Source organism: Mesoplodon densirostris, chromosome 11 (assembly GCF_025265405.1).
Source record: "Mesoplodon densirostris isolate mMesDen1 chromosome 11, mMesDen1 primary haplotype, whole genome shotgun sequence".
NCBI classification, from domain to species: domain Eukaryota; kingdom Metazoa; phylum Chordata; class Mammalia; order Artiodactyla; family Ziphiidae; genus Mesoplodon; species Mesoplodon densirostris.
The window spans coordinates 52,920,567-52,947,500 of NC_082671.1; the positions used below are offsets into that span (position 1 = coordinate 52,920,567).

Here is a 26,934-nt window from a genome sequence, read left to right on the forward strand (position 1 = left end):
ACAATTGAGTTACGTAGATGGAGGAGGAAGAGTTAAGTCATTGGCTGGGAGGTCATTTAGCGCCTCTTAAATGGCAAGCATTTTCAGGGATAGTATGGACTGACATATTATTAAAGGATCTCTGGCTGTTAAGGAGAGAATAGTTCATAGGAGGGCAAGGTCCTCATAGGAGGACTGAGAGACTAGTTTGGTGGCTGTATTCCAGGCCACAGATTATGGTGGGTTGGGCCAGGAAGATATTAGTGGAAGTGGCTCAATTCTGTAAATGTTGTATTTCAGAGGTGAAATTAAAAGGATTTGCTGATGGATTGGATGTGAGGTAAAGAAGTCACGGGTGAGACTAAAGTCCTGGCCTGAACAGCTGTCAAAATGGAATTGCCAATTACTGAGATGGGGAAGGCTAATAGAATGTTTGGGATGGTATAATAAAGATTTCTCTTTTGGACATGTAAGATGCTTACTCTACAACCAAGTAGAGATGCTCTGAAAAAATATGGATGTTTGCATGTCATATGCAAAAGATTTTTTCATCTTTAGATTGTTTTAATGGTAATTGGTTCATGTTGATATGTGAATTAGTGTTTGGCGCTTAAGTCAAATTGATGGTTTCTTCCAGTTATCATTTCTTTCCCCACTCTCGAGTTTGGGCAAAAATGTTAATAAAGACCATGATCAGAAATAAGACTGGAAAGGAAGGTTGAGGCCGTCATAGAGAGTTGAGCAATAAAGCTAAAATTTCTGCATATTATCTTACAAGGAGTAATGTTATGCAAAAAGATACCATTAAAGGGTTTTTTTTCACTGGATTACAATGTGGTGAAACCATTTTAGGAAAACTTGGTAAAAGTTATTTCAAAAAGATAGGAAGCTAAATACCTGTTAGAAAAATTCTAGAGCTGTCTCTTTTTTCTCAGGTTGTGTTTCTTTTTTCTCTTTATGACTCATTTAGTATACACCTTACTTGATCAATTCTGAGAACCCTTTTTTTTCCACCATTCTAACATCTCTGAAGTGGGATTCTATCTTATCATTTGTCTCATATGATCACTGTTGACCAAGCAGCTGCATAGTTGTCACTGCCTGTGACTGTATGAACATACAAAGTGCTGTCATGAAATCTGGAGAATAGATAGCAGAAACTTGGGAGAAGATCCATAGATAATCCTGGAATTTTCTTAACCCCTAGACCTCTAACTGAGAGAGAATTGGGGGAAATTCGTCAGACACATGTGCCAGCATTCCTGAGAAAGTCATAAGTTGGCTAATTCTATTAAATACATACTTAATTGCAAGGCCAATATAAGAGACCAGCACCAATGATTTAGTTCTTGTATGGATTTCCTGAAGAATCACCACTGTTCTTTTTTTTTCTTCCAGTTTTATTGAGATAATAATTGATATATACAGCACTGTGTAAGTTTAAGGTATACAGCATAATGTTTTGAGTTACATACATCATGAAATGATTATCACAGTAAGTTTAGTGAACATCATCATATAGATACATTAAAGAAATAGAAAAAAATTTGTTTCCTTGTAATGAGAACTCTTAGGATTTACTCTCAACAGCTTTGATGTATAACATACAGTGGTGTTAATTATATTTATCATGTTGTATGTTACGTCCCTAGTACTTATTTATCCTATAACTGGAAGTCTGCACCTTTTGACTACCTTCATCAATTCCCCCTCCTCTCACCCTTCATCTCTGGTAACCACAAGTCTGACCTCTTTTTCTATGAGTTTGTTTGATTGTTTGTTTTTGAAGTATAATTAACCTACAACACTGTGTTAGTTCCTGGTACACACATAATGATATGATATTGCTATACATTTCAAAATGATCACCACGATAAATCCATTTACCATCTGTCACCATACAAAGATATTACATAATTTATTGACTGTATTCTCCACAAATCACCACTGTTCTTGATAGCATAGAGGATACCATGTGAAAAATGGTCACCAACAAACTTGGGTTGAAAAGTAATTAGAAAAAGTTGGATTTTGCCTGTAAAGAAGTTTTATGAATGCCTTAACCAATTTATTATGCCTATATATTCACTTTTATTAGTCAATTAAAAGCTGTACCTAGGTCTATATTAGTTTCCTAGGGCTGCTGTAAAAAATTCATTACAAACTTGGTGGCCAAAACAGCTTGGTGGTCAAAAACAGCTCTTTCAGTAATTCCGAAATAAAATTTCTAAGTGATAAGAAATCACTGTGACCCAACTCTGATGCAGAGATTGTGTTCTCCAAATAACATTTCCTAATAAAAGAACCAGGCCTCCTTGAAATAAATGACTGTTTCCAGGTTTGAGATAGTAAATAAATAAGATGTGCCTAGAATATTTTTTTCTTAACAGAAGGCAAGGAAACTTTCAAAGCAGTGCTAGGATTGTAACAAAAAGTCTCAAGAATCAACTAGATTGGGCTTCCTTTAGCCAAAAATGGAACAATCTGAGCATGAAGAGGATAATAACCTCAGTAACTGTCAAGAACAGTTATTAAAACCTGTCAGATATGTTTAAGTTCATGAGTTCGTCATGCTACCTTATAAGTAAACAAACACAAATTGGTCTGTTTTAGAGGATGCTAGGAAGTTGACTCATTATTAAAACCAATATATGAAAGGAAAGATACAAGCATCTACCTTGCCTTTTGTATATAAACTGTACATCAGGGTAATTGAACAGGTAGTAAAGGAAAGTTTATTTATTTATTAATTTTTTTCTTGCGGTACGTGGGCCTCTCACTGTTGTGGCCTTTCCCATTGTGGAGCACAGGCTCCAGACACGAAGGCTCAGCGGCCATGGCTCACGGACCCAGCCGCTCCGCAGCATGTGGGATCTTCCCGGACCGGGGCACGAACCCGTGTCCCCTGCATTGGCAGGCGGACACTCAACTACTGTGCCACCAGGGAAGCCCGGAAAGGTTATTTTTTATAGAAGTATTTCTGCAAGTAATTGAAGATTTTGGACTTCGAATATCAGCATTTTGTAAACTTTAATGAATTAATAGTTCTAGGCAGTGATCAGCAATGGCTATTAGTGTCCCAGGGGACAGCCAAACATTAAACATTTCCTTATGGAAGTAAGTAACTACAAATATGGAGTAGTGTGCCAAAGAAAAGAAAAAAAAAAAAGAAACCCCAAAAACAAAAAACTGCATCTGATTAAGAAATCTAACTACTAATTTACAAGACATACAAGAGACAGAGATGCATGTTAAGTGACAAGGAGATGAAATCAACAAAATGTAGACCATAGACAAATGACCTGGTTTCTTCTGTCAAAAAGTTCCAAGGAGTTTAAAAGTGGGAGAGGGAACCTGTAGATTAAAAGAGACAAAAGAAAGATTCAACTAGTCACAGTTGGATTATTTGGATCCTTATTGTGACATGTTGTAAAAAGAAAGTAAAATATATATATATAAAACTTTAAGGACAGTTGGGGAAAAATTGAACTTCAGGTGTTTGGTATTAAGGAGTTATTGGAGGTTTTTTGTTTGTTTACTTGTAATAATGGTATTAATGTTATTTTTTTCTCCAAAGAACACTTATATTTTAGAGTTAGTTATTTACTGAAATAGTTGTGCATTAAAATGATATGATGTCTAGAATTTGTTTCAAAATGACTTGAGAAGGTAGTAGATAAATTAACAGTGGATGTGAATTAATAATTGTGGAGGCGGGGATATGGGTATAATGGAGTTTCATTATGCTATTTGTTCTATTTTGTGTTTGTTTGAAATTTTCTGTAATTAAAAAAAATGTACCATGAGAATTTAATTGGCCATTTTCCCCGATAGTGGTGCATAAAATAATTCAAGTTCTTATAGTTAACTTCAATGTAATAAAGTATATTAGCTTGTTTTGCGGCTTTTTTTTCTAGTAAGATTTTAAGTTGTGAATAGTTGTGTTTTCTGTATGGCATTTTCCAGGGTATCATACAAAGTGGTAATGGTAATTAAGTACTTAGTATTTGATTGTCCTTGGCTGTAGCTTACCTGATGATAAAAGGTAACTGATCTATGCCTGTAACAGACAGCAAACAGACTTCAGAAAGCTTCAGTAATAAAAAGATGCGTGAAAATAAAAGACAATTTTAGGCAAGTAGTTTTCTCTTGAAGGCAAAGAGACTGAAACAATGGTTAATATAAAAGTAAAATAACTAAATGTTAACAGTTAAATCTGCCCCGTAGGTGTCATTTTTTGTACTTTATGGAATGTTCAAAGTCGTTCATAATTATAAACTTTAAAACAATTTTAAAAGGCTGAATATCTTGGCCGAGATCACACAGTTGGAGCAGACAGAATTTGATCCAGTCTTCTGACTCTATGTCTAATGTCTCTTCCCACTGCAGAATAATGCTAAAGTATGATATTATTAATGTTACTCACCTTAAGCCTCTCACTTTGTGGTTGTCTACAAGCTTTTATAACTCAAATTATCATCTTTTTCTAATGGCTCGATATAAATAGCAGACTGCTCCCTACTTAGCAGACCAATTAACTTTGTAATTAACTTTGATTATTTTGTGTTTCCTTTTAGAAATGTAATAGAGAACAGGTTTTGTTTTTGTTTTTTTCTGGCTAAAGTTTATAAATCATAACTATAGGAATAGAACCTTTAAGGGTTTTAACCTTTAATTTTCACATTGAGATTTCTTAGATATCGTTTAACAAACTGCCTCATTAGAAGACTAAGAGAATCTGTAAAGTTACTTGTAATTGTCTCAAAGTGTAGAGGCAATAATGAACCTATTATGCAAAAGAGAAGCAACCTTGGACTCTTAAATGTAGGCATTTGATGACTGAGCAAGGAACTAAGATGAAAGTTAAGGTGAAGGTAGAGTTAGTGGGAAGTTGTGCAAATTAAGAACATTTTTATGTATTTACCTAGTTAGACTGAGCAGGAACCATGGTACCCAAAGGATAATTTAAATTTATTTTTATGAAAGAACTTCTTGAGAAAATATTATCTGTCTTTTTATGATTGCTTGGCTAGATTTCAGAAGCAATGCGGTTTAGTGTCTTTAATTTTTTCCAGTTTTTCGAAGTGGGAAGGGGCTCTTTGAACATTCGTGTGTGACTTTCTCCCTTGAGTTATTATCTTTATATTATACAAACTCAAACTAATGTATAGAGTGTATGAAATTGTGAAATTCTTTTATCTGGATTAGAAATTATTAGTATAACATTAGTTAAAACTTCAGCAGGCCTAATAGATAATTTTATTGGAAGTTGAGCCACTTTGGTTTTTTACTAGTGTTTCTGTTAAATCATCTGTGGCTCTAATAAAATAATATAAACTGTTTAATTTACTTTCTTCATTTAATGGAGATGGTGTTGCCTCACTGGAGGTATTGTGTAAGATTAGACAGCATACCTTTTGGAGAATTTGTTAAGAAAATATCACTTTCATTCTTCAGTCATACTAGATAACTGAGTTGCCATACTTTTTTTTTTTAACATCTTTATTGGAGTATAATTGGTTTACAATGGTGTGTTAGTTTCTGCTTTATAACACAGTGAATCAGCTATACATATATATATATATATCCCCATATCTCCTCCCTCTTGCGTCTCCCTCCTACCCTCCCTACATACTTCTTTTTAATTTAAACTCCTTTATGTACTTTGTTCTTGGAATGAACATAATAATCTTTGGTTTGGGCTAATAGTTTAAAATTGATGTAGTTTATAAAAAGTGTCCCCTTTTAAGGCATTTCTTAATGGAGTACTTCCTTAGGTACATGCTAGATCCATTTAATTATGGCTCTATTAATTGGGAATCAATTAATCAAACTTTAATTGAGTGCCTGCCAAGTACTAGGCTCTAGGCTCAGAGCCTTTGTTATACTGGTTCATACTGTAGAAAAAGATGTTGTCATGAAACATCTTTTGGGATATACTGAATTCAAAAAAATAAGATAAGCTTCCAGTTAAGCATAACAGATTGAACACCTGTTTAATTCTCTTATCCCTCCTAGAACTCTATGGAAATGACCATAAAGGAATGAAAAGAAAATAAAAATTTAAAGCCAAAAAGATAAGAGAACTAGAGAGAAGGGACAGCAGATAAGAGATGTCCATAAAATAGAAGCTTGAAAATGGTTGTTTGAGGTGAATGGTAAACTGTCTTAGCAGAAAGCTGAAGCCCAAACCTTTCATGGAGAGAGTGGGGTTAAGAATCAAATCAGTTCACGTACCATAGAACCTTAGTCTTGGGTCTGGGGGCCTCTGTTATCTATGAAAGCAGGTATATGCGGTTGTGCTGAAAAACAGAATTGGTTAAATTTTTTTAAAGGAGCAGTTTATCCTGTAGATTTCTGGCCAGTGTAGGGGAAGGAGTCTATACAGGCAAAGACTGGAGGCTTACTCTCTAGAATGAGTGGTTGAACCAGATTAAACTGTAGCACAAATGGGGGTAGAGGAAACAACAGAGTAAAGAAAAGGAAATTAAGTCAGATGTTGAGGCCTCTAGTTCCCTACCCATGATCATTTCCCAAAGCACTTGCTATCTTGCTTATTCCCAAAGTGGGAGATAGAAGGTATCTTCCAGGATACTGTCTTGCCTAAAAGACTTGGAGATACTGCCATTTGGGTGTCTCTGAATGAAATAGCCAAATCTGTGCTTGATCACCTTACAGTGAAAGCCATTGAAAGGCACTGACCACCCATCCACATCATCTTCAATCAGTATTTTAGTGTCCCGCAAACAATCAAGGATCACCAGAGATTTGAGGGAACCTCCAATATAATAGAGATCAATAAAGAGACAAAGGAAAGGAACCTGATAAAAACCCAGTGCTGGGAAACAGGGAACTACTTGAAAATTAATATCCTCAGAGATAAGAGAAGGGATATTTCATCAGTGAGACAAGAAAAGACTAAAAAATGAAGACTTTTGGAAATTAAGAATATTATAGTAGAAGTTTAAAATATTGAACAGAAGTGGAAAATGAGCTTAGAAACCTCAGAAAGTGGGACAAAAGTCAAAGAGGTGATAGGGTATTAGTATTAGTTCATGAGATTCCAGTACTGAGTACTAAAATTCCAGAAAGGAAAAATAAAAGGGAGAAATTTATCAAGAAAAATACAACAAAAGAAAATTTCTCAGAATAGTAGAGTATGAGTATCCAGATAATTAACCTAATACCTAGTAAATGAGGAAAGAAACACACTGCTTTATAAAATCCTAGAACTCTGCATATAACATATTTGAAGAGCTTCTAGAGAGAGAAAATAGACCATGTGTAAAAGAATGTTGTCAGCAACAACACATGGAGCAGTGGAGCACTGCCTTGAAAATTCTGGGGAAAACAATTACTCACCTAGAAAATTCTGTACACTACCAAACCATCAGTCAAGTGTTAGGGCAAAATAAAGACATTCTCAAATACATAAGAGCTCAAAAATTCATTCTCACACATCTGCCCTCATAATTATACTGGAGGATATGTATGTGTCACAGTGAGAAAGTAAACAGGAACGATGTGAGGTTCAGAAAATGAGTTCCTAAAAGAAACAGAAAGGAGAAAAAAAATAAGAAAATGAGTTTCGACCCAGGAAAAAAGGAGATCGTGACGATGATAGAGGACAGTCTCAGAATGACGGTAGAACAGCAGCTTTTAGAGAGTTATCAGTTCAGATTGGAGCAAGACAAAAGAAGAGTATTTCCAAGAGAGTGGGGAGCAAACTTGATGGGTGAATTGATGTATTTGAGTGTATTAAGAGGAAATTTATACTTTTGTTATAGAGTTAGCTAAGTTAAATCCCTAGGAGAAGCAAGAAGTTGTGCAAGAAAAGTAATCATAATTCAGTACATGGTTCAGCTGAGAATGTCTGTATAGTTATAATTATGTAATATTGCTTATGTCAAATGTTGATATATCAAAAGAACATTAGAGGAGCAAAAGTCTTTATCTCCTATAGAAAAAAAAATTGGAAAATATCTGAAACCAAAAAAATCAAGGTAGAGTAGTATAAGCATGTTATTTAGAAATAAAGAAGTAAATATGAGAGGAAACAGCTAAAGGATTTGATGAGTGCTTTGGTGGAGCTGAAATCAGGAGTGGGGATTGCTGTAGTTTTGTTTTTTTTAATAAGTCTAGAAATGCTGTTTGACTTCTTAAAGTATGTACATGCATTACTTTGATAAAAATTAAATGAAAAGATGTATCACTGCTGCCCAAAGGATAGATTAGTAGAATGAACTTGTGAAATGGTCTCTAGGAAACCACAGTTTAGACAAATCCACCATTGGAGCTGCTCATAATTACCCAGAAATATGTGAAATAGCTTTTGGACGAGATTTTCATACTTAGCATTGGCCAGAAAACTAACAGCTCTTCCCACAGAGAGCATTTCATCTGTGGTGGCTTCTTGACATAGGCTTCCAAGTGAAGGAATGCTGTGTAAACAGTACGTACTTATTCAGTATTGAGTGAATGAAACCTGAATGAGAACAGCTTAGCACCCTTTGGGCATAAAAAATACTGTGTAGCTACAACACAGCAATTCTCGGTCTAGTTGAAGGAAATTGTAATTTCTAAGAATGTGGCTGGGTACCTATCACACATTTTTATTCCTGGCTTCTTTAACCACTTGAAAAAATCAGTATCATCTTTTAAATATACATCAAAGGGTAGGAAAATAAGTTCCTGGAACTCAGCCAGCACCCCTCTCCCCAGCATGAAATTTCATTTGTTACAGCAGTTCTGGGTGGGACATGTGTGAAGGATGGATAATAGCATGAAACCATACAGCTGTTGTATAGTAACTTAAAAGGAAATTAGTATGTTATTAAGTAGAAAGTAGGCTGTTACCAACTGGACTGACAGAAGAAACCCAAAATACTTACAATCTTACAGTGGCAGGAAACAGGCCTCCCAGTCAGTCAGGTTGATTTATTTTGAACAAAGTTAGTAGGGCCTTTGTGAGACAAGCTTGGCTGGAGATTGAAAGACCAGTTGTTGATTGTACTGTAAACTTTTCCCAGAGTTCTGAGGAGAGAGCAGTGGCAGTACCAGCACCACTTTATTGCAGACAAGTGTATTGATAGGTAGAGATGACTAATAACATAGGTTTGATGATAAAGAAAAACCAGGAGCAGTAATCTATAAAGATGTTAACACAATTTTTGTGGTTAGCAGAAACTATTCGTCCTTTATCTTCCTTAACCTGGAAGTATGTATCCATAGAAATTTCAGATGGGACAGGTAAAACCAAAAAATAAGTCGTAAGCAATAAAACCAAAAACGTTGGTATAGCAGAAAGCTGTTTTAATCAACACTTCTACTCTTCCTAATTCTATAAAGTTTGAGGAGGAAGGGGGGAGGGTACTTAATTGAAGTTGGTGACTGTGGCCAAATGGTAATTTATGGTTGAAAAGGGCTGATGGCCCCAGTTCCAGAAGCTGGCCAGCTTCTACTTGAGGTGAGTTAACAATACCTGTTGTTTAGGTCATAACTTGAAAGGATATATTAAGTGCATTATTGATATTAAATAATTTGACTTCTTTTATATGCCTTTCATTATAAGATGGTTTAAGTTTGCACATGGTGCCAGAAAATATTGACTAGAATTTTAATACTTAAAGGTCCGAGCGTAGCAATTTTACATGCTTCACTAGTTTTCTGTATTGTGCCCTCTTATATTTTCCTTTTGTCTGTGGCTTAACAAGATAAAATTAGCATGTTAAAAAATTATTTAAATGCAAGTACTGTTATTTTAAATACAACTTTTCTACACATTTTAATCTTCTTTTGTCAATATGCCAGTATCAATACTCATTTAAAACCTTTTAAAATAAAAATTAAGGCAAGATCTTTTTGTGTCTTTGTACAGGAAACTCTAAATACAGTGAAATGGGAGGAAAAGAAAATGCAATAATAAAGACAAATAAGGTTTGTTGAAATAAAGAAAAATATTTTTCTTAGATAATAACAGTTTATTATTGTTTTGGTACATAACTCTAGTGCCTCAGGTATATCAAAATATTTTTAAATATAACTATTGGGTGGGCCAAAAAGTTTGTTTGGGTTTTTCAGTACGATTTAACAGAAAAACCTAAATGAACTTTTTGGCTAACCCAATATTACCTACCTATTATGGAAAGATTTTGTTTGCTGTAACACCAACCTCTCTTTACTTTTCTAGCCTCAAAGATCAAATCCGTGTACAAATCAGTGCTTCAGAAATTTTTTCTCCAATATCTTCTCTTCTGGTAGTCACACTGGAGAATCTTCTTTTACCTGTACAGCTTACCGGTTAGTATTTTCTGCTTTTAATATATGCTTTTTATATTTGATATTTTAGTTATTGTAGTTAACTTTTGGTAGAAATTTAAACTTGACTCAACAAACATTATGAAAGCAGCTTGTTTTATGTTTTTGTTTCTTTTGGCAAATAAACAAAGGGAAACCTGTTACTTTGTGACCCTCTATTATGCAGTGACTGCCTATGCTAGTGGTCTTCCTTTTCCTTAATAATAAATTAAGTTGTTCTACACAAGGTTTTTATGTGATAGAGAAGTAGGCTACTTGTTAAATGATGAGGGAAGTACCTAATAAAGCAGAACACTTTCAGAGTAGACTCAGTCATCTTTGAATCCTTAGTAACTGGCATTATAGATACTGAGTAGATATTTGTGGAATTTGAAGATTAAGTTGGAGTTTTAAAATCACATGGAGTTGGTTGAATGAACAAGACAGATTAAGATTGTGATTTAATTTTAGAGGTTGGCAAGGTACCAAAGAAAACAATTACATCCGAGTAGCCTTTTGAAAAACTGAACTGTACCCATTTTTGGTTACAAAAATAACCATGCCTTCCTTTACTTTCTTCTTTTGTCTTATGCTTAGTTTCAGATGGCAAACTATTGCACCTAGAATTTTGGCTGGAACTGCTTGCTGCAACTTTGGTTCATGGGATAGAAGTAGTGTTGCTTTTTTCTCTCAATAATAAGGATATTAGTCTGAATTGACTTTTTAAAAATTTTGTCACTCAAGATAGAAAGTCAAGCGTTATTTTTATGAATCAGATTAGTACAATTTAGATTTATAATATAAAATTTTTAGTTTAGGAATGAGTTCATTTTGAAAGTGTTTAAATAGAAGAAGGTTCTTTTTAAAAAAACGTGATTTATAATGCTAGGTATAAAAACTTCTGCTATTTATGGTATAACCCAGTTGTTATTCTGAACTTAAATATTTGGAATTCTGATGAGGGTCTAAAATTTATCTTTTAGTACAGAATTTATAGAAGTCAATGAAATCAGTGCATTGATTAGGCAGAAGAGACAGGAACTGGAATTGTCATGGTTTCCTGATACATTACCTGGAATTGGAAGGTAAAAAAATAATTGTTTACTAAAGTGTCTACATGCTAACATGTGCATAAGATATCATTAATAAGGCACAGAGGTATCTTATTCAATAGGTATGTTTCTAAGAAAGTTTTGTTTAATTCAACTTCGGTGTTTCAGATGCCTAATGAAAAGCCCCTATTTAAAGAACCCCTTGAAAAGTAAAGAATATTTTATTTATTTGTTTAATAAATGTAGATATTTGATTACTTTAACAGGGAGAGCACCCAAATGATAAGATTCATTATTAGTAATAGCATTCAGATCTTCCATCCTTCTTCTATTTTTTCCTCCATTCCAATCTTCCCTGTGTGCTATTAGCTGAAGCACTGATTTTATCATGACACTTCCCATTTCCACAGTGTTATTCTAAATAACTACTTGATCAAGTCCCTACTTTGCCCTGGCATTCATGACTTTCTATAATCTAGCTCTTTCTTTCTTAGTTTATTCTGAAGCTATTAACACATTGGTAGGTACACGATGTATACTTAAATCAGGCTCCTATGTAAAGACCAAGTTCCTTGCCAGAGTTTTATATTCATTCCTGTAACATACTGTAACTTTTATATATCACTGTAATACAGTTCGGCGAAGGGCCTTCACCCTCTAGGAATAACAGTGGAACATAAGTAAATTAGAAAGTCCAGTTATATATAATATGAAACCTTTTCTTAGAGCTGTTTTCTTTATACATGTGCAAGTTGCACATTGTTCTTCAAGCTTCTTTCCTCCTACTCCAGAATCTCACCTTAGACTGGGTGAGATAGTGTTTTGTTAGGAGACCTGACTGAACAAAATAAGAGTCAAGAGTAGGAAGAAGCTGAGGGTGGATTGGTTGTGAATGAAGAAACTTTGGCGTCTTAGCAGGTCCATAGAGACCCTGGTAACCTTGAAGAGCCATCATCCTCAGATTGAGGAATTTTAGAATATAACATAACAATAGAAATCAGGTGTTTTTTTCCTTTTTAAAAATGTATTTATTTTGATGTTTTTGGCCTTGATATATGCTGTAAAAACATAAAGAAGTCTAATAAAAAATGTGATAACCATCCATGATGGTTATCACATTCAAAATTCAAGTGATGTAGTTTTGTTTTTGTTACTTTTTTTAAATTTATGGACTGATTCCCCTTTGACCTTGATAATTTCTTTAAAACCTGATTTGATTAACTTGACTAAATTATCTCTTTGGTTGCCTGGAAGTGGAGGGGGGCTGTATCAAGGGACATGAAGGAGCTTTCTGGGATGGCGGAAATGTTCTATTTCTTGTTTGGTGTGGAGTTTATATGGGTATATACATTGGTCAAAAGTCATCACACTGTGCACTTAAAATCTGTGCATTTCATTTGTGTATTTTATTTATCTGCATTTCATTATCCAAATTTATTATTTTTTAGAGTAGTGGGAAAAAAGGCTAAAAATTTTTTTTGACAAAGTACTGCATTAACTTATTTAAATAAGAAACAACTGTTATGTAGTAAGTTGCCTTTGATCTCCCTTTGCTATTAATATATTGAAAAACATGCTTTTAAAAGGTTTTTTGTTTCGTTTTTGTTTTTTGCAGCCAGTTGGTAGCCATCTTTGAACAATGAGTAACCTTGAGCTTACATTTTTAGCTATTTGGCAAAAAATAAGTTAAGCACCCTGTATTTTAATGTTGCTAACCTGATTTGAAAAATTAGTACCTTTAAATTGCTGGTTTAATTTTTAAACCATTTAAACAAAAATGTCTTTATTTTGTTTTGAATTTTCAGAATTAGTTTTATACCCTGGAATATTGAAACAGAAGTGCTTCCTCTCACCTCCTCTGTGTTGCCAAGAACTATTTTTCCAACAAGTACCATATCTTTAGAAAATTTTGGTAAAGTTTTTGAAATTCTTTCTAGTTTAAAAAAAGTTATTAGCCTCTTTCAGTCTCATAAAAAGTATGAATGTTGATGACTTAGAAAAAGTGTAAAATAAGGTATAGATAGTAAGTCCTAGATATTTCTATAAATATTTGTACAGTGACTTGACTTTAAAATTGTCCCAACTAGAAAATTCCTTTTAAGAAATTACAGCTTCATGTCTTTGAGGAACTGATTAGAAGTCTCCTTTCTATTTAGGGCTTCAATGTTCAAACCATAGATCTTTAAAGTAATATCTCCTATTAATTATGAACAAATAGTTTGAATCTTTACTATTTGTGGATACCTGTTGTCTCTTGCTTTTGCCTAGTGATTCATTAAGCAAATGGCAGTTATCAGACGAAACATTTTCTTTAGTTTTTTTCCCTATAAAATTGCCCACATGGATTCAAATCTTGGGATAACTCACTTAAGTAGCATTAAAAAATTGGTATTACTCAGGTGTTAGTAGCTATGCATTTATAATTTGATTCACAAGTATATTTTGTTTCACTCTGTTATAGATGTCTATTTTATGCTAAAATAAGCTTAAGCCAAACTATTATCATTTTTTGAAACATACACTGACTTTTTACTTTTTAAAAAACATGTATTATTAGGTACTTCTTGCAAAGGATATGCATTAGCACATACTCAAGAAGGAGAAGAGAAGAAGCAAACTTCTGGTACCTCAAACACCAGAGGATCAAGACGAAAACCAGCAGCAACAACTCCAACAAGGAGATCTACACGTAACACGAGAGCTGAACCAGTCAGTCAGTCTCAGAGGTCCCCAGTATCAAATAATTCTGGGTGTGATGCCCCAGATAGTAATAATCCATCTGTAAGTGTTTCCTCTTCAGGTGAGTCAGAAAAGCAAACAAGGCAGGCTCCAAAACGGAAGTCTGTAAGAAGAGGAAGAAAACTACCTTTACTGAAAAAGAAACTTCGGAGCTCTGTACCTCCCCCTGAAAAATCATCTTCCAGTGATTCAGCAGATGAAGAAATAGTAGAATCTGACATACCACCTGTGTTAGAGAAAGAACAGCAATCAGATGTAGAAAGTAGTAACACTGTGCAGATAAATGTAGAAAATGAGTCTGCTAATGGCTTGAGAAGTTGCAGTGAGCCAGTAGAAGCAAGTGAGGAACATAGTGAGACCCATGATACAGAGGAAAGAGTAGAATCTTTATATTCTGAGTCTGGTACCCAAGATCCTCCTGTGCTAGTTGGAGAGGAGGAGGAAATTCAAAAAGTTGAAACTACAGGTATAGAGGCTAATATTTTATGTCTGGAAAGTGAGATTTCTAAGAATACTTCTGAAAAAGGAGGTGACCCATTGGAAAATCAAGACCAAATAGCTTTACCTTCAGAATCAGAAGTAAAAGCAGATGGATGTACAGATCATCTTCCAAATGATTTTCTTACATGTTCAGGATCTGAAATTGAAGTATACCAACCTATATCAAGCCTAGGTGAGATTCCTGAGAAAGCAGAGTCAGCAGTTAATGAAGAAAAAGTTATGGAGAGTCCTATAATAAAAATTACTGATCATAAAGATTCTACAGTAAAAACAGAACATCTTATTGACAGCCCCAAATTAGAATCTTCTGAGGGTGGAATTATACAAACAGTGGACAAAAAATCTGTTGAGAGCTCAGAGGTTCATTTGCTTGGGCATGTTGAAAATGAAGATGCAGAAATAATTGCAACATGTGATACTTCAGGGAATGAAAATTTCAATAGTATTCAAGACTCTGAAAACAATTTATTAAAAAAAAATCTTAACACCAAATTGGACAAATCTTTCGAAGAAAAGACTGAATCTCTGGTTGAACATCCCGGATCTACAGAATTGCCTAAAACACATGTTGCACTGATTGAGAAGCATTTTAGTGAGGACAATAATGAAATGATACCTATGGAATGTGATTCATTTTGCAGTGACCAGAATGAATCTGAACTCGAACCATCTGTAAATGCTGATGCTAAACAATTGAATGAAAATTCTGTGGAGTACAGTTCCCAAAAGAATATGTCATCTTCTTGTCCTTCAAATGAAAAGGTTGAAACTGTATCTCAACCATCTGAAATCCCAATAGATACGATAGATAAAGCCAAAAAGCCTCGTACTCGAAGATCTAGATTTCATTCTCCATCTACAACTTGGTCTCCCAACAAAGACACTGCACGAGAAAAGAAGCGGTCTCAGTCTCCATCTCCCAAAAGAGAAACTGGAAAAGAAAGCAGGAAGTCTCGATCACCATCTCCCAAGAAAGAATCTTCAAGAGGACGGAGAAAATCTCGTTCTCAGTCCCCAAAGAAGGACCCACGAGAAAGGAGGAAATCTCAGTCTCGATCTCCAAAAAGAGATAGCACTAGGGAAGGCAAAAGATCTGAATCACTCTCCCCAAAAAGAGACACTTCTAGAGAGAACAGAAGATCTCAGTCAAGACTGAAAGATTCCTCCCCAAGAGAAAAATCCAGGTCCCGGAGCAGAGAAAGAGAAAGTGATAGAGATGGCCCAAAGAGAGATCGAGATAGAGAAAGGAGAACCAGAAGGTGGTCTCGGTCCAGATCTCGTTCTAGGTCACCATCAAGATCTAGAACAAAAAGTAAGAGTTCATCATTTGGTAGAAATGACAGAGTCAGTTATTCTCCTCGATGGAAGGAAAGTTGGGCAAATGATGGTTGGAGATGTCCACGAGGAAATGATCGATACAGAAAGAATGACTCAGAGAAACAGAATGAAAATACAAGAAAAGAAAAAAATGACATCAGTCCAGATGCTGATGATTCAAATTCTGCTGACAAACATAGAAATGACTGTCCCAGTTGGGTAACAGAAAAAATAAATTCTGGGCCTGATCCGAGGACCAGAAATCCAGAAAAGTTAAAAGATTCTCATTGGGAAGAAAATAGAAATGAAAATTCAGGGAATTCTTGGAATAAAAACTTTGGTTCAGGTTGGATGTCGAACCGTGGTAGAGGTAACCGTGGCAGAGGCGCCTACAGAGGTGGTTTTGCCTACACAGATCAAAATGAAAACAGGTGGCAAACCCGAAAACCCCTCTCAGGGAATTCAAATAGTTCAGGGAATGAGACTTTCAAGTTTGTGGAACAGCAGCCCTATAAACGGAAAAGTGAGCAAGAGTTCTCATTTGATACACCTGCAGATAGGTCGGGGTGGACATCTGCATCTAGTTGGGCTGTGAGAAAGACTCTGCCAGCAGATGTACAAAACTATTATTCACGACGAGGGAGGAATTCTTCAGGTCCACAGTCTGGATGGATGAGACAAGAGGAGGAAACAACTGAACAGGGTAACATGTTTATTTATCAACACCTTTATTTGAAGAAAGAGATTATAAATTTAATACCTTATTTATATGAATTGAAATAATCCCTATTTATAGTTTTATGTTAAAATGAATCCCAGTTATTTACAAGTCACTTTGTATTGTATAATAGATATACACTTCAATATTTCTTTTTTCACCCCATGCCTGCCCCAAACCTTGCCAAAGACATAAATATTTTAAGTATAATTTGCTACAGTAGAAGAATTTGAGATAGTCCTCTGCAGGATTTAAATTCTGTTTCATTTATATCAGATGTGTGCACTTGAAATTTTTTTTTTTAATGTTTTATTTGACTTTATTTATTTATTTATTTATTTATTTATTTATGGCTGTGTTGGGTCTTCGTTTCTGTGCAAGGGCTTTCTCTAGTTGTGACGAGCGGGAGCCACTCTTCATCGCGGTGCGCGGGCCTCTCACTGTCGTGGCCTCTCTTGTTGCGGAGCACAGGCTCCAGACGCGCAGGCTCAGTAGTTGTGGCTCACGGGCCTAGTTGCTCCGTGGCATGTGGAATCTTCCCAGACCAGGGCTCGAACCCGTGTTCCCTGCATCGGCAGGCAGATTCTCAACCACTGCGCCACCAGGGAAGCCCTGCACTTGAAATTTTTTGATCATTGTTTTCCTATAAATAAGTCACTCTGCTAAAAAAAGATTTATCTTTCCTTGACTTTTCTTGGGAACATTGCAAGAAAAACTCTGTTGCAGATTTTTAAAAAGTGATTAACCTTCTAATTTAGTAATCTAATTAAATTTTCTGTGATTATTTCTTTAACTAGGAAGTTTCTTGAGCTACTGATTCTTTGTGAGTGTTGACCGATGTTATTGTGTGAAGTTATGCTTTAAAATAATTTTAGTTGAATGTTTTCTTTCAGTTAGAAAATCAGCCCACATTATTTAGGAATGACAGGATTAAACTGAATAATTGGGTATTGGTTTAGGTGTTCTGTTAATTGCTATTTATTGTAACCAGTGGTTCTTTGTTTCTCTGGCTAAAGAAATTTGTAACATGAATTTTTTTCATAAGCCTTTTTTCTTTTGATAGATTCTAACCTAAAAGACCAAACAAACCAACAAGGTGATGGTTCTCAGCTACCTATAAATATGATGCAACCACAGATGAATGTAATGCAGCAACAAATGAATGCACAACACCAGCCTATGAATATCTTCCCATATCCAGTGGGTGTTCATGCTCCTTTGATGAATCTCCAGCGCAATCCGTTTAACATTCATCCTCAGCTGCCCTTGCATCTGCACACAGGAGTACCTCTCATGCAGGTAGCTGCTCCCACCAGTGTATCTCAGGGACCACCACCACCACCACCCCCTCCCCCTCCATCCCAGCAAGTCAGCTACATTGCTTCACAGCCAGATGGAAAGCAATTGCAGGTATGTTTTCAGCAACTCAAGTTTAATCAACATAGCCATTGTAAACATTTAGCTATTAGGGACAGATGATCAAGAAAGGGCTTCCTGGCTGGATATCCATACACAGTGACTTATTTGGTTAGGTTTATGGTAAACCTTCGTAACCCCTTTTTCACTGTCCTTCCCCAAACCTCCCACTCCCAAATGAGCAAATGAACTGAATGCATAATATCAAATCTGAGCTACATATAGGCTATTGCTGATACCCAAACAGGTTTTTTGGTCAGGTTAAAAAGACCAAATTATGAGCCAAACTAGAATCAAGTGGTGGACACTTTCCCTGATTTATTGGACTTTTAAGGGGTGGGAACTTGTGATTGGGTACTGTGATAAACCTTGTACTGTTTTGTTCAAACACCAGATAAAGCTGTTCATTGTCATTACCTTCTGTGTTTCATTTTCATGAATTTACCATGCTGAAAAAAGTGCCTCTGAGGCACTTCTTAAATATAGAAAAATTTCAATAATAATCTGTAAACATTGTGTTGATTATAGTTTCATGTCTACATCTCAGAAATTCTAGAATCCTGACAGCAGGAGTTGGAAGAGCAGGGGAGGGGGAATTTGGGATCTTGTATCTTTTTCTGTTGTCAACTCACTGCAAGTCATTTGACTTCACTGTCTCACTTTCCTCCGTCTTTGAAGGGGGGGCACCTACTCTAAAGAGCCTTGTAGGAAAGATACTGTTATTAATGCTGCTCTGCTTCTTGTTGGTTTTAGTGTTGCCGTCAGAACATTACAATACATATATATTTTTTTAAAGTCATCATGAAATATTTAAATGGGGCTCTGTTTAGGAATGTTACTCATTTTTCTTCAGAGTCCTTTAGATATAAATGACCTGAAATATGCATTTCCCTTAAGTACTTAAGTATTGGATTGCTATGATTTTTTTTTGATGTTATTTCTAATAGGTGACTAAAAGACTTTTATTGAGTACAAGTAATTCATTAACTGATGATAACTCTTTAAAACAGGGTATTCCTAGTGCTTCTCATGTAAGTAATAACATGAGTACACCAGTCTTGCCTGCTCCGACAGCAGCCCCAGGAAATATGGGAACAGTTCAGGGACCAAGTTCTGGTAATACTTCGTCATCAAGTCACAGCAGAGCTTCTAATGCTGCTGTAAAATTGGCAGAAAGCAAAGTAAGTGTTACAGTGGAAGCCAGCGCAGATAGCTCGAAGACAGACAAGGCAAGTTCAAAGTTGAGAGCAACCTACATAATTCTGTATATGATAAAGATGAAAAAATAACAGCTTTCTATTGTATAAGTGGTGAAGGGAATTTATTGTTGATAGTCTTAAATTCCAATATTATTTAAAGGGTTCTGTCTAAATATGTTGGTGCCAATTGAATTACTGGTAGTATTTCATATTTATTTTTAGAAATGTTTGGTATGTGTTAGTAAATAACTTTTGTATTTATAACACTAATATTTGAATAGTTCCTTGCAATAATGTAAATGTACAGTGTTTTCAATTTTATATTTTTAAAGAATTTTTTTTGAAAGTACGTGATTGGGCAAATAATAATTATACATTTTCCTCTTACCAGAAATTGCAAATTCAAGAAAAAGCAGCACAGGAGGTAAAATTGGCCATTAAGCCATTTTATCAAAATAAAGATATCACCAAGGAAGAATATAAAGAGATTGTGCGGAAAGCGGTAGATAAAGTAAGTTATAGCTTTAGTGGAATTATGTACATATTGTTTTGAACATGCCTGTTTTAATAAAGGAATGCTTAATTAAATTAATTAAAATAGTAAGAGGTAGCTTCTACCGTTCTTGTCTGTTTTTTTACCTTTTGAGATAACGAAACACGTACCCGACAGGAGATAATGAAACATTAAAAAATGTCTGGTTATCTTTTTGGCATATTTGTTTTTCATAAAGCTTTCCATTTTCCTTTAATCTGTTTAAGTATGAGAAAAATATTCCCCCTTCTTTTTTTTATAGGTTTGTCATAGTAAGAGTGGAGAAGTAAATTCTACCAAAGTGGCAAATCTGGTTAAAGCCTATGTAGACAAATACAAATATTCACGGAAGGGAAGCCAAAAGAAAACTCTGGAAGAACCTGTGTCTGCTGATAAAAACACAGGCTGAAGTAGGGCGCACTATAAAGGACACTATCAAGATACCTGCAAAGTGCAATTTCAACATGTACCTTTAATGGAAAATCATACATAACTGTGATTGAAATTTGGTTTTGATAAAATTATTTTTTTTAATGTAGGATATAATGTTTTGCTCTAAATAAATATAGTTCTGCACCGCAACTTCTATATCTTTTCCTCCCTTCCCCCCCTCCCCCTCCAAATAAAAACAAATTCAAGGGAAAGTAAAGGGGTAAAGGAATGTGCATTTTTACTAGGACTGTGTTATATTGTGGATACTGGAAGATGTACAGCTTTTTGATTTGAACAATGGAGTGCATAAATGATGAACTTCTGAGTGCACTGGTTTTGGAAGAGATATATATAATACATTTATTCTGTCAGGCTAAAAATAAAGTATGATCTTTATGATTTTTCTCTCTAATTATACAAAGATAAATAATGTATTACCATGAAAAATATTTCTAGTAACAGAACATACCAATTGCAGGGTTCCTACTGTGTATTTTTAAAGCACACATCTGAGTAAATTGCTTAGATAGAAAACAAATTATCACACGAGTAAAATTCAGTGTTCAAAACTTTAGAACACTGTTCACCTATTGTATCACCAAATAAAGGTTATGCTGCTTGTTTTTCTTTTGTGCCTTTTTTTCCCCCAGTTGAGATGAAGCAATTTGATTTGCTAGATTTACAACTTTGGCAGTCTAAGCTCTGTTGAATTTAGAAGACCTGTTTGGAGAAAATGTTGACTTTGTAAAAATTATGTTCTTCCATAATATCTTCTACTTATCAGAGATGGTAAATTGTTTGAGCCAATTGGAGAATTGCTTTTAAGTAGTGACCCTCCCTTCCCTGTGGCTACGTAGAATCATGACATTGCTTCAGTGACTTTCAGGTTCTTGCTCATCTGACTAATCACTAATGAAATTCTTCTCACATTTTAGAAATCTCCAAATGCTTTACAGTGAATAAAATGTTAATTTGGTGACCATATGGTGGCCATTAACCATGTTGCAAAATTCTAGACATTAAAACCGGTGTTTCGGAAAAAGGAGAGGAATTAAATAATGGAGTCTTGGTTAGGCTTTCAGGGACTAGAGATTGGTTTTTTTTTAGTACTGTTTTTATTAAAGGTAAGTTTAAAATGTTCTAGCCTTATTATTTTATTTGGCATCTTGGAAGAAAAAATGGATTATTTCCATGATAAACTGTTTCATTCCAGTAACAGTTTTCAATAGATACCAAATAACTGGAAAGCACTTCAGATAAAATGTTAATGGCACAAAAATGGATCTGTGCCTCAGTGAGACAGACTGACCCTCGTACTAGCTAAATAGTGAAAGCAATACTCTTCAGGACTGTGCTTTTCTGAAGTAAAGATTATCTGTTTCTCAATTTTATGTGTATAATACTTTCCTGGTGCTAGCTTTGATAGGCGAATTTTGAAATATTGGCCCCAGTAATGATTGTGCTAGTTCATAATCTTTATTAGATTATGAGTATAATCCCAAAAGTGGTAGAAATATTTCCAAGCAGTTTCTGATCTTTATTCTGCATTTCTGGGCATTTGTAATATGGTATTCTACTGATTTATATATATTTTTAATTAAGGTTTGTGTTTAGATTATGATGGGGAAAGAGTTTTGGAAGTATATTTCTTCTAATAAAATTTTAAGACAGTGTTTTAAATATCAATGCACACCTCATTTGTTTCAGTTTTGAACTCTAGAAACAATTGTGTGAATTTTTAATCTATTTTGGGTTAAAGCTGGTTCACATTTAGAAAATTTTGTAGCAAGTTGCCTAAATTGATTTAATCACACAACATATTTTTCCGACATTTTCTTTCAGTGACATTTGGGAGTTGGATGACAGTTTAAAATTTGCTTTATACCGTTTAGCTTGTGCAAACATGTTTAAAAGTTTTGAAGAAAAATAGGTGGTGTGGTCAAGAGTTAAAAGTCTCGCATCTTTGGTAACAGTGCCAAGAATTTAATTCCACCTTTCTTGAATAACAAGAGTGTACTCTGTATCTGGTTGGGGTACTGGTTGGCCTGCAATTGAAATAGCTAATGAAGAATATTACTGGACTAGAATCAACTTTAAAATATTTAAGAATGTATTAGAAAGTGCATGCTTTATGTTAAAAAAATACATTGCTTTTTAACATTTCCCATTCTTGCTTTTATCAGAAATTTACATTAATTTTGCATGTGCACAAACTTAACATTTTGTGGGGTTACAGATTCCTCTTGTTATTTATGAAGATTGAGTATTAACCTTTGAAACCTTGGTCTCTCTAACTTTCTAGTCACATTGACTGATGTTTCAGGCTATAGTGATGCCTAGAATTTTGAGACTAAAATTAGTTATTTTAACATTCCAAATTTTTTTATTTTTCTCCTCTGGTAATTATATTTTTTCCATTATTTTCCTTTAAATGGCCACAGTGTGTACTGCTTGAATGTTCCATCCAAAAGATGTAGCTTCACAAGCACAGTGCTTGCTCCACGGTCCATGAGACATTGTTTGTAGTATGAGGATGGAGTGCTGTCCACTGAAACAATACCCTTATTAAACAGATATGTAGTATGTAATATTTTCTAATAAATTCTTTTGATAAACAAAGTAGTGTCTTTAACGTTTTATTATTAAGATTCCTGGGAAATGGTGACTTTCACCACATAAACTCTTTCCAAACATGTGTTGCAGCATTTCTTGGATTTGTACCAAAGTAGTTAGGCTTAGCATCATAGTTAACGTACATGTCCAAGTTGTAAAGCAAGCGGAGTTAGCTATAAGCATGTATTTTAATAGCATTTTTTCCTAATTACATATCATTGTAGGAAATTAGAACAGCTTATTTAGTAAATTTAAAAATCTGTAAAAGAGGGAAGAAACCTAAAAACAAAAGGAGAAAAATAGCCTGTAATCCTACCACTTAAAGGTAACAACTATTAACACTGATCAAACTGCACATAACTGTGTTATAACATTTTCACTTAATGTATTGAGAAGTTTCCATTTTAATAATTCTGCAGCATGACTTTTTTTTTTTTTTTTTTTTTTTTTTTGCGGTATGCGGGCCTCTCACTGTTGTGGCCTCCCCCGTTGCGGAGCACAGGCTCCGGACGCGCAGGCTCAGCGGCCATGGCTCACGGGCCCAGCCGCTCCGCGGCATATGGGATCCTCCCAGACCGGGGCACGAACCCGTATCCCCTGCATCGGCAGGCGGACTCTCAACCACTTGCGCCACCAGGGAGGCCCTGCAGCATGACTTTTAATAGCTATAATAGTATTCTATTACACGGATATACCATTACTTAAAACAGTCCTCCACTGTTGGATATTAAGCCATTTTTACTAATATAAATAATAAAATTAGTAAAATATAAATTGTACTGATGTACAATATAATGATATTATGTACAATATAATATAAATGACTGATGTAAACATCTTTATACATAAATTGTGCCCATTTCAGATTATTTTCTGGGATTTGATTGCTGTAAGTAGAATATCTTGATCAGTTTTTATTTCCCCCTAAAATTTTTTAAGTTGTAATTATATACATACACTTGAAGTGTAATTTTTTAAATTCAGTTTAAAACAATATATTTAGTTTAAAACTCCATTGTTTTCCAAGCTGATTTGTCTCTGCAAAGAGAACCATCAGAAAGTTATTTTTCCCAAATGCTTCAATGCATTTATAAGATGCTTTTTAAGGCTCCCGGAAAATAGTTATAACAGATCTTTTCCCCCAGCACGTGAATTATATCCTGTAAACTTGTGCATTTCTAGTTCCCTTAATAACTTGAAGATATAATCATGTCCATGTTCTATTTTATAGGGGCTATATCGTGTTCCTCTGTTGATGGACATTTTAAGTTATGTACAGGTTTTGGTTACTAGAAACGTTTTGACTAACACCCTGTGTGACTTACCTCTGCCAATCTTTTTGTGTACAAGGTTACAAATCCTAATTTATAGTTCCTCCACAGTGTCTGAGCTTATAGTTTACTCTTAGTTCCAACTTTGATATTGTGACAGCATGTAAGATTGCTCTTGTTTTTAGGGTCTTAACATTCATTTTATCAGTGCACACCTACTGTGTGTCAGGAATTCTTGGATTCTTCACATATTACCGGGTTTAATCATACCACAGTTTTCTAAAAGAATGGTACAATAGTAGCATATTAAGCTTGTACTATGTGATAGGCATTCTGCCAGACATATTTACCTTATTTTATCTATGAAACTAATTCTAGTAATTATCTTTGTTCTACTGATGAGAAAATTGAGATGCATAAAGCTTTAACTGAGTTACCTAGTTACACAGCTACTTAGTGATAGAGCCAGGATTCAGACCTAGGATTCAGACCTAGGATCGGTAGACGCCAAAGTCTGCTTGACTTGGGGTGTTGAGCTCACAGATGTAAACTAACATCACATGTGGGAGTAATGGCTGAAATAAAAAAGTATAGTGGGAGCACAGAACTGACTTTGCTTGGGGGAATAAGGTGCGAGGAAGAGTGATAAAACCAAAAAACCTTTAAAGGTAGTGACTGCCTTCAAAATCAGGATAGTGGTCACTGATACGGGGGAGGGAGGAGGCTGTGACTGAGATGGGACAAACGCCTGGGAAGGAGGGGGACTACCAAGGTCTACTTCTTGACCTGGGCAGTTGTTACATAATAAACTCTATGCACTTTGTTATATGTGGTGGTATATTTCACAGTAAAAATTTTTTTAAAAAAACAATACAGAGGCCAGCAATTAACTCAAAGCCATTGTTTAGATTTTTGGTAGACAAATCTACCATTCTTCATCCCTTCCCTTCTTTCAATCTAGTCTCAGTGGGAAAAAGAAATCCATGAATTTGGGGAGAAAAAATAATTCCCCACTGAAAGAATAATTATGCATCACATAAAATATGCTTCTGTAAGAAATGTGCAAGAGTGAAGTTGTGTGCAACACTTAAAAGTGTGCTTTCTATATTAGATGGTGGCAGCTTTCAGCTCCCTTTTTTTCTTTTTCAATGAGCATTTTTATGGACTGCGACCTTTCCCAAAATAAGTTATGTTTTTGCTTATTAGTGAGGTTCAATATTTTTCCTTATTATTATTTATTTTTGGTTGCATTGGGTCTTTGTTGCTGCACGCGGGCTTTCTCTAGTTGCGGCGAGCGGGGGCTACTCTTCGTTGTGGTCTGAGGGCAGCTTATTGTGGTGGCTTGTTGCGGAGCACGGGCTCTAGGTGTGCAGGCTTCAGTAGTTGTGGCGCGCGGGCTCAGTAGTTGTGGCTCGCAGCCCCTAGAGCGCAGGCTCAGTTGTGCCACACGGGCTTAGTTGCTCCACGGCATGTGGGATCTTCCCGGACCAGGGCTCGAACCCGTGTTCCCTGCATTGGCAGGCGGATTCCCAACCACTGCGCCACCAGGGAAGCCCTCAGCTCCCCTTTTTCACTAAGTTATTTATTTTTTTTAACAAATGATGACAATTTCCAAAGCATAACTCAAAAGTTGCCCGTTCCCAGGCAACTGCTCTGCAAGAGTGGATCTGTTTAAAGGGTCAACCTGAAAATTAGGCTAGCGTTATCTTTCACACAGTTTAGCTTGTAAACAGGGCATAATCTCTGATAATTCAAGTCAGTGAATCCTCTCTAAAGCAAAGGCTAAACATTTTCCTCATGAGTTTAGGGAAGCTATAATGTATAGTCAAAGGATTCTGGAACCCTCTCAACCAAATGTGGTTCAGCCGTGTGTTTTAATTCCAGACTACACTTTGTGGAGCCCATTAGGTTCTCTTGGTGGCCAAACCATTTCTCTGCTTAGCAACATCCAACTCACTTTGCTCCTCCCTGGAATTCTTCAACAGTTTTATTCCATGCATTTTGTGTGAAAAGTGTTTATAACTTTGATCTCTTACTAGTTATTTAAGCCCTGCACTAGTTAATCTATAATCTCTTCCTTACAACTATACAGTCTGTCAAATATCTACAGCCCCTTAAAGTCTCTAATTAAAAGACATTTTTTCTCCACAGAGCCCTTCCCACTTTGGCTTCCCCCACCCATCAATCCAATGAAGCCTGTCAAATGATGGAACTCCCAAAACACTTTATAATTTTCTTATGGCCCTTGTCCTACCTTTTCTCCTTTATTACTGTTTGGTCAAAATGACCCACGTGGTTAATCCTGTAGCTGTGCTCCTGCTTCTTAGCGGCTCGTTTTGGTGATAAAGAACATTGTGCTTCTCTGTTGTTTAATGCTTTAATCACAGTGATTAAGATCAGGACAGAAGTCACTTATCCAAAACATTCTCATTTTAAAAATCATTTTTATTGTCATTTTATGGTTAAAAAAACATACATGGCATGACTATAAAGTAATGAGACGAGTTTTCATGTGTGGCTTCTATTACTGAGTCTCATTAGTATATAGTCACATCCTGTCTTGAGCTTGGAAGAAAAATATGCCTTGGCTATATGATTATCAATTTTGTTACTTAAAATTTATTGGGTGCCAACAGAGCACTAGGCACATATATAACACAGAATTTACAGTCTCTATGTTGTAGACTATATTATTTACATAGATTTCTCAAAGATAACATTAAAGCATGTATTTACAGAACTTTAGACAAAAATAACAATACTGGAAATCAGCAAGTTTCTGTCTAGCAAGGAGCACCTTTTCATGAATGAGGGTTATGCAGAACTAATTGTGCAAGAGCACTTTAATTCCATTACCCAGCAAGTCCAT

At 35.3% G+C, this 26,934-nt stretch overlaps 1 protein-coding gene across 6 annotated transcripts in view; it reads left to right on the forward strand.

Annotated features, from left to right (window-relative positions):
* Positions 1-20,804, forward strand: part of SCAF11 (SR-related CTD associated factor 11) — a 73,238-nt gene extending 52,434 nt beyond the window's left edge. For 2 of the 6 annotated variants that reach the window (XM_060112150.1, XM_060112151.1), the window contains 9 exons: positions 9,857-9,915; positions 10,169-10,278; positions 11,259-11,360; positions 13,133-13,239; positions 13,885-16,587; positions 17,666-18,012; positions 19,029-19,247; positions 19,609-19,728; positions 20,012-20,804. In XM_060112150.1, coding sequence (XP_059968133.1) covers positions 9,857-9,915; positions 10,169-10,278; positions 11,259-11,360; positions 13,133-13,239; positions 13,885-16,587; positions 17,666-18,012; positions 19,029-19,247; positions 19,609-19,728; positions 20,012-20,158 — 3,914 coding nt within the window. In that variant the 3' untranslated portion in view covers positions 20,159-20,804. The remainder of the gene's footprint in view (positions 1-9,856; positions 9,916-10,168; positions 10,279-11,258; positions 11,361-13,132; positions 13,240-13,884; positions 16,588-17,665; positions 18,013-19,028; positions 19,248-19,608; positions 19,729-20,011) is intronic. The other 4 variants (XM_060112152.1, XM_060112153.1, XM_060112154.1 and 1 more) reach the window with 4 other exon arrangements.
* Positions 20,805-26,934: the final 6,130 nt, after the last annotated feature.